Source organism: Rhinichthys klamathensis, unplaced genomic scaffold (genome assembly GCF_029890125.1).
Source record: "Rhinichthys klamathensis goyatoka isolate OS25496 unplaced genomic scaffold, OSU_Roscu_1.1 h1tg000410l_1, whole genome shotgun sequence".
Lineage (NCBI taxonomy): Eukaryota > Metazoa > Chordata > Actinopteri > Cypriniformes > Leuciscidae > Rhinichthys > Rhinichthys klamathensis.
Genome location: NW_026606910.1, coordinates 77,328 through 92,076, shown reverse-complemented (window position 1 = coordinate 92,076; position 14,749 = coordinate 77,328). Strand labels below are relative to the sequence as shown.

General features: G+C 40.2%; 1 protein-coding gene across 1 annotated transcript; it reads left to right on the top strand.

The window, feature by feature from the left end:
- The first annotated feature begins 824 nt into the window (after positions 1-824).
- On the top strand, positions 825-2,921 carry LOC130070538 (serine/Arginine-related protein 53-like). Its single transcript, XM_056234960.1, has 3 exons — positions 825-1,822; positions 2,409-2,557; positions 2,917-2,921. The coding sequence occupies exons 1-3, from the start codon at positions 1,632-1,634 to the stop codon at positions 2,919-2,921; spliced, it is 345 nt and encodes a 114-aa protein (XP_056090935.1). The 5' UTR covers positions 825-1,631.
- Positions 2,922-14,749: the final 11,828 nt, after the last annotated feature.

Below are 14,749 nucleotides of genomic sequence, written 5' to 3'. Positions count from 1 at the left end.
TTGAGCGTATTAGTAGTAATCAACCAGGATCTGTCGGCGATTTGACACTTCAATCAAACTATCAAACAAAGCATAAACAATTAAGTTAACCGTGCGTGGTAGTGGCTGTCTAAAACGGGCTTCTAGTCTAATATTGCCACTTTTGATAAGTGATACGTGCTGGCTACACTCCTCATCTGGTGTGAAATTGAACGCATAGAGTGTATAGCCGTGCAGAAAATCCTCTCTATCGATACATAGAGGCTGGTTTTTAAGATGCCTTCCAGAAGCCAGCGCTAGCTGGTAAAACTCCCGCACTGCAGAACCATTTTCATATTCAGGTTGCAGGGGCTTCGCTGGGTACTGTTGCCCATCCAGATAAATGGCCAGAAATTCTAAATCATAGTTTTTAAACGCAAATGGGTTTTTATTATAGGCACCCACAAATGCATCATTATCAACCATAGCTAGAACCAGAGATTTTGGCAGAGTTCCTAAGAACAAGTTTTCTTGATTGCAGACACGTGAGCCTGCAGGTATTGAGAAGTTTTTCAGACACACTCTGTCGATGGGGTATTTGGCTGTGGTTGAGAGTAGGGCTTGTGCATGCCCCAGTCTCACAGCTGGCGACACAGACACTTTTTTCACAAATAGCGACGCAGACATGATGTTTAGTTTATAGGCTGTAGCGTTGCTCCTCATCAGGCAGAATTCATCTTTACCTCTAGTCATTCTAATTTTAAGATCTAATCCATTAACTTCTTAACCCGCACCGGCCCGTGGCCGGGCCGTCGAGGGCGTGGCTATACTTTTATTACCCTTTTTAAGCTTTGTTTCATAACAAATATTCATCTGACTATCATAAACTATACATCATTTGAAAGCTAAAACACTCAAGAATCGTGTTCTAAACTTGTTTTTGCAATCAATACACCAGAGAGGAAAGGGTTAAATTAAATGCAAAAGGACTGCTCATTTGAAAATGAGCAAAATGAACCGCTATACTCATCTTTCATCTCGTATGGTTCAGATCAGTTCGGAAGAATCCAAGAAACAACAGCATACATTTCAATGTAAGGGTCCACTCTTCAAAATGCATCCCACTTTTTAATCCAAAACAACGAAAAATAGGGAAAAAAATGAAATATCCTCCTTTGTTTACATGAGCGTTTTCGAGATAGAGTTCGCATCATGTTCATTTTCAAAGAAATATCGATTCTAATCCATATTCCAACACTCAAAAGCCATCTCACCCCTGTAGTTTAGACTCTTCCGGATGAAATGAGTCATCCCCCTTCTCTCTGCTTCAATCACAGGCTATGTAATCGATCAAAATGCCAAAGGACCGCCTGACAGGCTTAGAAACCTGTCAATCTCGCATCTCGGTTTTTGACTGGATAAAGTCTGGATAAAGCCAGCCAATGTGTAATCGGCAATGTTTTGATGGATGTGAGTATTAACCAATTAAAACACGATTGCAGTGATTGACAGTTCTCAAGCAGATTTGTCAAATACAAGTGCGCAATGTTGTCGTTCGTTCGTGCGCTTCCGCCATTTTGCGCACAGAGCGCATAGGCTAGGTATTGGTTTGCAACACGGAGCTCGTATCAACTCATAGATTTTCTCCAAAGTTATATTTGACAATCTCCATCATGGATCGTCGTCTACAGAAGGGTTTTTGTGGTGTTGAGAGTATTTTGGAGGAAGTGATGAGAAGCAGCGACGAAGAGCAGCAGAAAGACGCAGAGAGATGCATCTCAGACAGAGAGAGCACGGTGTCGAGCGTCGTCGATTCGGCAGAAGAGGAGATGTTTGTTCATGGACTCGATCCCGTTTTAGATCGGTAAGTTTCAACACATTTTCATTAATTGTTATGTTTATTATTGGCAGTTTTTATGTTCATGTAATGTTTTTGATTATAAAATGACGATGGACATTAGCTACTAGCAAAGACAGAGGCTACACGAGCAGGTGATAGAGATGTATATTATAACGTTACATAAAGAGAAAATATTTATATCACACACATTATATTTATGATGCATTAAATATAACAATAATGGAAGAAAAGGATTATAAGAAGTCAGGAGAAGATGTGTTGATTATAAAATAACAGTGGAGATGACTAGCAAGATATGAGATTACAGTGATACGTTTATATGAATGAATGGTGCATTGAATATAAATATAATGGAAGGAAAGGAGTACAAGATGTCAGGTGAAGATATAATAAATATATATATAATTATATATATAGAAAAAAAAAATAATTACTAAGCATTTTTAATATTGGTCATTATAATGATAAGGTATGTGACATTTGATATTGTAATAAGATGGAATATTGATGCTGCTAATAGATGAATGTGACTCAAACTGAAATCCTCTTTTGTGTGTTTGTGAGTGTGTTTTCCTGTTCTGTAAAATAGGCCTTCAACTGAATCAGATGAGGAATGGAATCCGGAGTCCAGTCATGAGCGACAAAGGAGACGCCGGCAGTCATCGTCATCTTCTGCATCTCCATCTGAATCTGCTTCAGCTACCAGAGCCAGAGGCAGAGGCAGAAGTACAGGTACAGGTACAGGTAAAGGTAAGGGGGAGGCACAGGTACAGGTACAGGTAAAGGTAAGGGGGAGGCACAGGTACAGGTAAAGGTAAGGGGAGAGGAAGAGGAAGCGCTTGCTTTTTGTTTTAGTAATTGGATATTCATTGTAATTGTTTATTGTAATTTATTTGAGTAAAAAACACTGTTGCAATTACAAATGTTATTTTTTTTTCTTTTTATATATTTTATTCATTAGTAAAACAATCACTTTTGGAATGTATAAATGAAGTGAGTTTTTTTTCCCACTGTTTTTGCTATTATAAATGTTCAAAATAAAGAGTATTTTGTTAAAATGTTAAAATGTTGTGCTGAAATCATTTTTTCTTGTGTAGTTTGATGGGCAGAATAGTTCTGAATGGATAAACATGTATGTATTATGTAGTGTTTACTCCTTGTGTCATTTGGTAACCAGGTGTCCATTTGGAGTCTCCAAGTGGCCTTTTGGATAGGACGCCTAGACTTTTCTTGAATAAAAGCTTACAGGAACTACATTTTTGGGAGTATCATCCTCAAATTTGAATCAAAACATGGTCAGACATTCAGTTTTATATTTATGGTGTTTTCAGGCCCTTAACATAAAATTCTGATACATTTTCCCCTAAATGAAGTTTATTCAAAGAAATCGTGAGTCAATTTCATGTATATTTTACCTTGTTTTACTCTGTTCCTATGCTACTTTGAGTTATAATGACTCTTGGGTAACAAAGTTTCAAGTGTCTAGTTTAAAAAAATATCAGAGTTATGAAGGTGGACCATAGGGTTCAAGAGCTACAGAGATTTGTATTTGGGTATGTCGTTTTCAGAAAATTCTCAAAAATAGGGGCGCTGGTTAAGAGGTTAAGTAATAGTTTTTCCTGAAAGAAGATATCACTGTGAACAGGTGCGAGTAGTTCGACCACATTACTAGCGTTGGTGAAGGCTGCTCTCTTTGTCAGCCCGCGATTTCCCCCAGCCGGGTCAGCCACATCCATATGGCCCGCAGTGTCCAGGTAAAAGAGCCCTGCTGAGAAAAGCGTTTCAAGGGCGTCTTCACCATAATTGGTAAGACATTCTATCATACAGCGGTATGTGTATGTGCTAGAACTCTGTGATATAAGCCGATCTCCAAGCGACATATCCACTTGTGAAAAAGTTAGGATAGTTAACAAGACCTACGGGATCTCCGTCTGCAATATCCGTCCCATCAGCATTAGTGATTTTGAGGCGCAAAAAAACGAATGTGTTGTTTAGATCTATGTAATCCTCTCCATTCCCCGCAATAAAAAATTCCAGCGGAGATGTGTCGGATATCGCTGATAGTGGTGGAACTTCTATATAAGTGTTTTTTTCAATTGCTGTTTGAGTTAGTGGTACAGTAAACAGATCCAGTTCAGTCTTTAAACACTCTTCTGACATGTTGTGTAGTAACGCCATGATTTAAAATATTGTTTTAACAGAGCTCCTTGATCTTTTTGAAGCAGTACGCTTAGCTGTCTCCTTGCGCTTGCGTTTTACAACTGATGTTTTCTTGGGAGGTTGTTTTGTTTTCTTCTGCTTCTGGCCACTCCTCCGCACCCCTGGCGGCCTAGATGCTCTTTTGCGAGCCATTACCATTAGTCCGGATCCGTCTTGAGCATCATAGTTGTTGTTAAAAGATCTTGATAACGTATCACTAACAACGTCACTTAGTATGTTTTTTGCAGCTGATTTAAGATGCGGCTTGGCTATGCTAAATCCTCGTTTTAGTAGGGGTATAGCCATTCTAAAGAGCCCCCGAAAAATCCCCCCCAAACTGGCCCCATACATGACTCCACCTCCTGCATACCCGGGGAGCCCGCTGCCTGCCTGATTCTGGTAATAGGCAACGTAACGCATAGGGTCAACATTGTGATTGTTGAAATATGCCATTTTAAACAAAGTGTTTTACAGGCCTGAAGTGAAGTTTGATGCACACTTTCCCGTAAGAAAATGGGACGTGCTGGTTCTGATCGTCCTTCACTTCTATAACAATATCTGTGATGACTGATTTGTTGATAGACGCGTAGTGGGGTTTGTCGTATCGAACACTGACTGTGCTATTGTTGTCCCCTGTTATTTGTACACACTCCAGGAGCGGTACAAAAGCATCACCCACTGATTGGTAACGGATAATGTCCGTGTAGATATAAAGAGTATAGAAACCACCGTGTATGTCCGACTGATGCATTGCATATGTTACAATATCCTTTTCATAATTAGTTTTTTCAGGGTTTGTTTTTTGCAGAATAGAATCTCCTATAGGGACGCCTGGTTTCAATCCTAAAATAATGGCTAGTTTTCCATGGAAGGTCATTGAAATGTTAGGTTTTGCTTTCAGAAATACTTTGTTTTTTACGCGGTCATAACCGAATTCCCCTTGAGGCGCTACTAAATCATTTATTACACTAACTAGAGATGGGACATTGTCGTAATACCCTGTTTTTATTGGTATGCGTAGTTTTGATAAGCTGGTCTTCTTCACATCTACACCATGGCGTAAGCTGTTAGTGTACTTATATTTTACAAATATTTTTTGCAATTTTTCCGCATAAAAAACGCCGTCGATAACATCCCCGTCGTAATCACTCAATCTGTAAACAGGGGGTTCTCGTGGGATACACGCTGATATAGTAAAATACTCTTGTGTGTAGTTTTCCTCATACCCTTTTGCAAACGGTCCTCTGACTTTAGAAATTCGAACCACGTCACCAATCTTGTATTTAAATACGGGGTTAACACTATGAGGTCTGGTATCACCATATAGGTTATGCAGCACCACAGACTCGTTTTCTTTCCCCACATCAATCGGCCTCATCTTGATGCTTCTGTGATGGCTCGCATTATATCCTTGTGTAATGTCTTGAAGTATGTCGATGTAACGTTTGGAGTTTGTAGCAGTTAAATATCTCCACATTCTACCTTTTAAGGTTCTATTAAACCGCCCGACAACACATGCCTTTAATTCTGTGGCTGTTGCGAAATGGGCTATATTGTACTTTTTTGTTACATTTTGAAAATGTTTGTTAAAAAACTCCTTTCCTCTATCTGTCTGTAATTTCTGTGGTACGCGTCCCTCTTTCAGTATGGATTCAAAAGCTTTAGAGACCTCTACACCACTCTTGTTTTTTAAAGCCCTTGTCCATGCATATTTACTAAAGAGATCGATGCATGTCAGCAAAAAATGGTTGTTGTCATTTACCGGGGCATATGCAGACATATCGACTAGATCGGCCTGGAACTCCATGTCGATACCGTAGACAAAAACCCGATTCCTTTTGTATTTTAGTGGGACCGTTCTGTGTAGTGTATATGAATCCTCGCCAGCGAGCCAGTCTGAAACCTCTTTATCGGTTAAACGAACACCCGTTTCTTTTAAAACAGCTTCTTTTAAGCGTTTTTTCCCCCCTAAAGAACCAGGGTTAGAAGGTGTGTAATAAGTCTTTTTCATTTCTTCTGACATGTTTCCACTTCACGCTCCACAAAAAGAATAACACAGATGGTTTAAGTAATTTGGGTTTTTATTTCTTAAACAGTAAAAGGAAACAAAGGTATCATACAGCATCAATGTAGTGTAAAAAATGTATACACATCACAATGTTTTTTTCAAGAATGTAATCAACCAGGGTTTCAATAATTTCACAAACATCAGCCTGATTGTTTCTTGTCAATATGTCTACACATAGATCAGTCACATATGTACACAAGCACAATATATCAGCTATTCAAATACAGCTGCCGCATTCAGTCATCAGGTCTAAAATCTTTCTGATAGTCACACAAATTGGTTCACCAGCATTAACGCATAAACGCATCATATCTGTCCATTCATTTGACACAGTTCTTACAACAGACATTTGTTTCATGAGGTTTGTAAAACGATTGGTATCTACAGCACATCTGTTTACAGTAACAGATACATTGGCACATTCATTGATAATCTTATACAACAAGCCGGTCATCTCACATCTAATACGTTGTTTAAGTAGACACTTTGCCAGACCTGTTGCAAAACACGTATTCCCCATGTCGGTGTTACAGTCACTCAACTTGGACAATACCTTTCCAGCTGTCCACAGCGTCATAGACAATTTGTTCGCTGCTGACGTCCACAACTTTCTCTCTGACTTCACGAAGCTTTTCCACAATGAAAACTTCTTCACGCAGTTCATGTAAAATAGCCTCCACTGAACCTTGAATCCTCTGGGGGTGAACCCTTAAACCACAACGGCTCAATGCTTGAGCAACGATGTGCTTAAGGTCCGGTTTCACCAGATTACGTGTCAGTTCATCAAAGTAGGCGTCAAAGAAATAGGGACCCGGTTCAAAAAGGCAGGAATGTCTAATCTGACTGGGGTGATCCACTTCACAACCCAAACAGATTTCTTTCAGCTTTTTGTTGATGACGTGTTCCAGAAGGACCACAACAGTCGCTTTTATGATTTTGAATCCGTCCGAGCGGATACAACTGTCTGTGTTGTCGATTCCAGCAAGGGCCGCAGCTCCAGCTATTGCACCAGTGTTGCCGTATGGTGTTGTAAGGAAGGTCATGTTGTGATATCCAAGATCCATGCAAAATTTATCCAACCAACTGTTGTCGCAAGTTTGTGGGTGGGGCTCCAGAGGCGTAGCATTGTCATCAGGCATCGCTGGGGGAGCCTCAGGGTTGTTGGTGTAGCAGTAGACTGTTGTAGATTCTTGAGACATGGTGAATGAATGTAGCAATTGTACCGATCTGCAGGCGTTTTTAATGGCTGTAATACGTGGGTGGGGTTAAGAGGCGGTCTTCAGCGTTGGTAACGCCCTGCTCAGGGTGAAACAATTTAATCTTTACAGAACTGTAACGGTCATACATGTCACACCATCTAAACATCTTGTCAATGCATGTAAATACGTTGTCAAGCGTGCGAACATCTTTCCACTGAAACAAAAATTTCATGTCGTAGCACAAGTGATGCTCAGATTCACGAACAGGCCACGCACGTTCACAGAGCTTTGTCTTGTCGTTGCAGCAGAAAATATAAACACAATCGTCTGGTAACTTTTTACTATGGTCCCCGACCACACGAAATCTTGTGTCAGGAATTGAGCCATCCCACTCGGCTACGTACAACGGATCATCACCACAGTCGTTCAAATCTCTCCAAACGTAGTTGAAAAACAGAAACCAGTCCTTCTTGTGGAAAATCACACATGGGGTCTGTGATGTAAAATTGTCTTCAACATCTGCTGTGTAGAGTTTCACAGTACGCATCACCTTGTCAAACACATACCTCACCACACGACCACCAGACATTGAGAAATCCTGTTTCACAAGAGCACTGTCTTCATGAAGAAATCTTGTCAAGCTAACATTTTGCTTTTTCCTTGGAGCAAAAGTTAGATCTTCTCTCATTTCAACAGGTCCTCTTGTCGGCGAAATACACATAACCTTTCTAGGGGTTTTAGGAGTTCTCGGAGTAGCCATTGTATCAGGAAAGTCGTAGAATGTCTTCTGTGTTCAACAGTGTAACCCCCTAACCTTATTTAAAACTGCAACAAAAGACGTAGGTAGTGACGTACTTGTGAAAAAGGCACACCTCATACCATAAAAACTTAAATGACAAGTTGTGAGGTGTGAGTTCATTAAACCAGTCGTAAAAACCAGTCAAAAATTTAACATCTGTTTGATCTCTTTGTTTGTCTTTTAAAAGTCCCCGGACATCGGCACGGATGATGTCACGTTGCGCCACGCTTAATAGACACGCAGACGCCACCCTCCACTACCCGTCGTAAATCAGAGACACATGAATCCCCTCATCCCCTGTCAGCCATGAGTGACATAAATCACTCATGAGGGTCATAAATCAGTCAAAAAAGTGACACATGGTATATGTTAATACTACTTACTTGCAAACGAGTTTCAACAATACTGTTTTAAACAGACAGAAATTAATTTACTGGCACAGTGAAGCTCATTTTACTCTTGCTGTAACAGCTGCAATACTTACATATTTGACTTAATTTTTCAGACACCTCCGCTTTATGTAATAGCAACACAGAAACAGAAAAGAGGAGAATGAACTGATTAACATGATAAAGATGAGCATGACAGGCTTTCTGAGAAGAATATTGTCATTCTTTACATGTTCTTCTAATAATCAAATCAGATCTGTAAAAATTTATAGTAATGTGTTAACAACATTAAAGTTATCATTAAAGTGCACTGTAAAAAATTTCCTGTAGAATTTACAGGAATTTACTGGCAAAAAAGTTGCCAATAAAGTCCTGTAAAAATGTTGGTAATTGCTGTAAAATTTATTACAGTATAATACTGTAAAGCAACTTACAGTTAATTGATGTATATGAAATACAGTAATTTATAGTTTTTTTACAGTAACATTGAATTAAACTTGTATTTTATTTTACAGCAATATTTTGTAATTTCACTAAAGTACAGTATTTACCTGGCAATAAAGTTGCCAATAAAATCCTGTAAATATATTTTACAGCAATCTTTTGTAATTTTACTAAAGTACAGTATTAACCTGGCAATAAAGTTGCCAATAAAATCCTGTAAATACCCACAAAATTCAAGAAGATGCTGTAATAGTTTAACATTTAAAAAAGCTGAAAAGAATAATTTTAACAGTAAACTGTACTTTATTATATTGATGTAAATGCATTAAAATAAACATTTTAAAAAACAAACACAAAGTCAAAGCTGTTGTCAAAAAATATTTATTCAAATATTAAGCAAATAACTGCAAGACTGGTAACAACAATTTTACTTTTTCAAGTACAGAAAATCTTTTCAAAATCAGTCACAAAATAACTACAAATAACTTGTAAGACTTAAAAGCAAGATTCTGGGTTCAATAAAAGTTAAAGGGACAGTTCATCCAAAAATGAAAATTCTGTCATCATTGTGTTTACTCACCCTCAATTTGTTCCAAACCTGTATGAGTTTCTTTCTTCTGTTGAACACAAAATATGATATTTTAAAGAATTTTGGTAACCAGACAATTGAAAGTAAATGGCTACCATCTGTTGATTACCAACATTCTTCAATATATCTAAAATATATTCTGTGTTCAGCAGAAGAAAGAATCTCATACAGGTTTGGAACAACATGAGGGTGAGTAAATGATGACGGAATTTCCATTTTTGGGTGAACTATTCCTTTAAGCTCAACCAACAGAATGGCATTATGGTTAAAGGGTTAGTTCACCCCAAAATGAAAATTCTGTCAGTAATTACTCACCCTCATGTTGTTCCAACCCCGGAAGACTTTCCTTCATATTTGGAACACAAATTAAGATATTTTTGATTAAATCTGAGAGCTGGATCACTCCTCCATAGGCTTCTTAAGGGATCGAAACTTGCCGGCCCAGAAAAGTTATGAAAGACATCGTTAAAATAGTCCAAGTGACTACAGTGGCTCAATCTTAAGTTTATCAAGCGACGAGAATACTTTTTGTGCGCAAAAACAAACAAAAATAACGACTTTATTCAACAATTCATTTCCTTCTCTGAGGGCCGTGATATTTCACGTAGTGTAACAGCGCAGCGCTTCTGTGTTGTACGTCACACGTAGGCTCACTATTGGCCAACGCTGATCATGTGTGTGAGGAGTGATCCAGCTCTCAGATTTAATCCAAAATATCTTAATTTGTGTTCCGAAGATGAACGAAAGTCTTACAGGGTTGGAACAATATGAGGGAGAGTAATTACTGACAGTATTTTCATTTTGGGGTGAACCAACCCTTTAACTCACATCTCCTGTTAAAACTCACATTTCTGCCTTTTTTAAAATTATTTTTGGTATAAATGTTTGTGATAAACAACAATGGTGATTGACAACATTCTCTCTAAAAACATTTAAACCATTTTAATTTAAAGTACTTTTTTACATTTTGTGCAAGTATAGACATCTCCTCCTGTAGTTTTTTTTTTTTATATATACATTTGACAACTTACATGCTTAACAACTCAAAGTCCATTAGCCTTCTGAGAAGAGTAGACACATGAGGATTGATATTGTTGTTCTTCTTCTCTGAGGTCTTTCCACTTTTTTTTGACTGTCTTGGTACCAGTGGATGGGTTGATTCCAACAAAACATCTGCACAAAAATTAGTCAGAAAAACACAAGCAGAAGCTTTAGGATCACGTGCAGACTAATGAAAATATACCACTTTACAATAAGCATTCGCTGCAATACTAAAAAGGGTTAGTTCACCCCAAAATGACATTTCTGTAATTAATTACTCATTAATCTGTCATTAATTAACGACTGACCTACATTCATTTTCATGAACACACATTAAGATGTTTTTGATGAAATCAGAGAGGTTTCTGAACCACACATAGACCACAACGTCATTACAACTTCCAGGGCCTAGAAAGGTAGTAAAAACATCATTAAAATAGTCCATGTAACTCCAGTGGATCAACCTCAATGTTATGAAGTGATGAGAATACTTTTTGTTCTAACGTAGAACCTGGAAGCGCTGCACTGTGTTTATTACATTAACAGCATCAGAGACTGACACAGAAGAGATTGTTGAATAAAGTCGTTATTTTGGGGTTTTTTTGTGCCCAAAAAGTATTATCGTGGCTTCATAACATTAAGGTTGATCCACTGTAGTCATATGGTCTATTTTAACAATGTCTTAACTGCCTTTCTGGACCTTGAAAGTTGCAATGATTTTGCTGCCTATGTGTGGTTCAGAAACCTCTCGGATTTCATCAAAAATATCTTAATTTGTGTTCCGAAAATGAATGAGGGTCAGTAGTTAATTAATGACAGAAATTTAATTTTTGGGTGAACTAATCCTTTAACATATACACATTTATATTTAAGTTAACTGTTACATTTGAACAAATTCAAGTGTGCAGGATGCCTCGTGCTCGTACACCAGATTAAAGTTGTAGTAAGTTGCAAACAAAGCAGCAATTCCAGCCATAAAATTGGGGTGTGGATTCATAAACACTTGACCCTCAATAATCGGCATCCACTGGGTTGCAGTGAGAATTTCACCTAAAATAATACATATAAGAAAACACTTTATAAAAATGTATGCTAACATACAACAGGCAAAATGTATTAAGTAATTTAAAGATTTTGGAACATACATTACCTAAGACAATCAGTCTAGGAGAGTCTGGAAGTGTAGAACTTTTTTCTACATCAGCTGCTGTTGCTGACATCTACAAGAAAAAATATAAAAGGAAAAACTTGTAAATGTAATTAAATGCAGTATGCAGTAAATGCAGTACAGACCGATTTCCCTGCCCTCATCAAAATGGCATTTTAAATGCCTAATTAAGTCATTCAGAGTTGTGCATGTGAAATGACAAAATCCAATCTGGCAAATCAGTGTTGTGTCTATTTGGTCAAATCTGGAACCTTTACGAGACTTCTGATAACCTGTATGGTCTCTATATAGATGAGAAGCTGCACATTTTGTAAATGCACAGGAACAGTCAGGTACACCACAGGTAAAACAGCAGTTTGGAACATTACTGTGACCTTTCATATGCTTAGTAAAACCTACAATGTTATTGCTCTCATGTCGACACAATTTACAGTAATACATTTCTCATTTAGATTTAGGTTCAAGTTATATTAAGAAAACAATAACTATGGGAACTTTGAACAGAAAATAAAATGAACTTTCAAATCGTTTGCCAGTCATTTTGAATTTATTTATGACGCAGGGATTTGTTAAACACTGGTTTTACATTCTCTCAATAAGAAATCCAAACTAGTGTAATAAATGAGAAATAGCAGCATCCAACGATGTTAAAATCATATTGTAATGTTTTTAATCAGCAAAGCTAACTGCACGTGCGTATCCTGTATGTAGTTTTGTCTCAACAGCACTTCAGTAATTATGTCTTGTCTTCCAAACTGCAAATGCTCTAAAAAATACTCTCTCGAGAGCAAAGGCAAATAGGCATTCCTATATCATTGTTCGCAGCAAATTGCTTTGCGTTAAATTTAGTTATGACGCAGGCCTTTGTTAAACTCTGGTTTTACATGCTCTCAATAATAAATCAAAACTGGTGAAATAAATGAGAAAATAGCAGCAGGCAACGATGTTAATAATATCATAGATTCTAATGTTTTTCGTCAAGAAAGCTAACTGCGTATAGGCCTAACGTTACTAGTTTTTTTCTCACCAACACTTCAGTGGATTTGTCTTGTCTTGGAAACGTCTCGGTTACGGATGTAACCCTCGTTCCCTGAGTAGGGAACGGAGACGTTCCGTCGGATGACGACGAAATGGGATTTTCGCTTAGAAAGCCTATCAGCTTCAAACAATATAAAACGAGCCAATGGCAAAGAAATGCCATGGGTCTGCGGAATTTGCATAGCGTAACACCGCCTCACCTCGTGGGTATTTAAGGAGAACGCTGGCAGCAAATAGGCATGTTTTCTTCGCTGAGGAGCCAAGACTGAGCTCAGGCGATCCCCGCGGTACAGCGGAAGTGGCAGGCAGACGGAACGTCTCCGTTCCCTACTCAGGGAACGAGGGTTACATCCGTAACCGAGACGTTCCCTTTTTCATTGTCACTCCGAGTTCCGTCGGATGACGACGAAATGGGATTTACCAGTCTAATCACGCCACCTTCCCAGCTGTCTTCCAGTGCCCTGCGTAAATCTGAGATCCCTGTCGTGAGACTAGCACGGACGAAGGACTCCTATTTAACACAGGAATACCAAGGTACACTGGGGAGCATATCCCAGATCTTTTAGGGAAGTATGCAATTACTGCCAACCCAGAGGGGGGGACTTAAGAATACACATATGACCCGAGGGATGCATATGGGGAATCACTGGGGTGTCCAGCCGCAGGTGGAATATTTCAACCCCAGGGGTGGCAAGGTGGCTTGCCAAGGGAAAGACACATGCTCAGAGAGGCTTACAGTGGGAATACACATGTGGGGGTAGCTCCGGGAGGTACCATGCACACGGGAGGCACCTAGCCGACGCGCAGGCAAGAGACACTGGCGCCGACGTCAGGAGTGCTGGAGGAACTCAGGGCTTTCGGAGAAGCTCACCTGAGGAGAATATCGCACGTATCCAGTCCGTAGAGTGGAATGGCGAGCAAGCGAAGACACCTGAGCGGGTCCGGTACTAGCTGGTTGAAGCGAGTACATGAGAGGACACAGGCTCCACTCGGAGATTGTAGAATCTGGCGAATGTGTTAGGTGTCGCCCAGCCTGCAGCTCTGCAGATGTCTGTTAGCGATGCGCCATGCGCTAGAGCCCAAGAGGATGCCACACTCCGGGTGGACTGGGCAGTCACACCAAGGGGGCACGGTCGACCTTGCTGCTGGTATGCCAAAGCAATGGCGTCCACTATCCAGTGAGACAACCTTTGCTTGGAGAGAGCCTTTCCCTTCAGCTTCCCACCATAACAGACAAAGAGCTGGTCTGAGGTCCTGAAACACTGCGTTCTGTCTACATAGATGCGAAGAGCACGTACTGGACAGAGCAGTGCCAAGGCTGGGTCTGCCTCCTCCGGGGGCAGCGCTTGCAGGTTCACCACCTGGTCCCGGAAGGGAGTGGTAGGAACCTTGGGCACATATCCAGGCCGGGGTCTCAGGATCACGTGAGAGTACGCCGGCCCGAATTCCAGGCACGCTTCGTCAACGGAGAATGCGTGCAGGTCCCCTACCCTCTTGATGGAGGCCAATGCAGTCAGAAGCGCCGTCTTCATTGACAGGAAGTTAAGCTCGACTGACTGTAAAGGCTCAAAGGGAGCACTACGCAGGGCGGTTAAGACCACTGCGAGGTCCCAAGAGGGTACGAGAGGAGGGCGAGGAGGATTCAGTCTCCTCGCTCCTCTCAGGAACCTGACGATCAGGTCATGCTTCCCCACCGACTTACCTTCTATAAGATCATGCTGTGCGGCAATAGCGGCGACATAGACCTTGAGGGTGGAGGGAGACAGCCTTCGCTCCAACCCCTCTTGAAGGAAGGAAAGCACGACCTTGATCGAACATCTCCGGGGGTCTTCTCGGTGAGAAGAGCACCAGTTGACGAAGAGGTTCCACTTCAACGCGTAGACGTGTCTCGTGGACGACGCTCTAGCGGAAGTGATGGTAGCCACCACCGCTGGTGGTAGGGTACTCAAACCTGCCTCGTCCCGTCCAGGAGCCACACATGGAGGTTCCAAAGATC

Coding starts and splice junctions, on each gene's coding strand:
- LOC130070538 (XM_056234960.1), top strand. CDS start 1,632: ATGGATCGTCGTCTACAGAAGGGTTTTTGTGGTGTTGAGAGTATTTTG. Junction 1,823..2,408: donor CTCGATCCCGTTTTAGATCG/GTAAGTTTCAAC, acceptor TCTGTAAAATAG/GCCTTCAACTGAATCAGATG.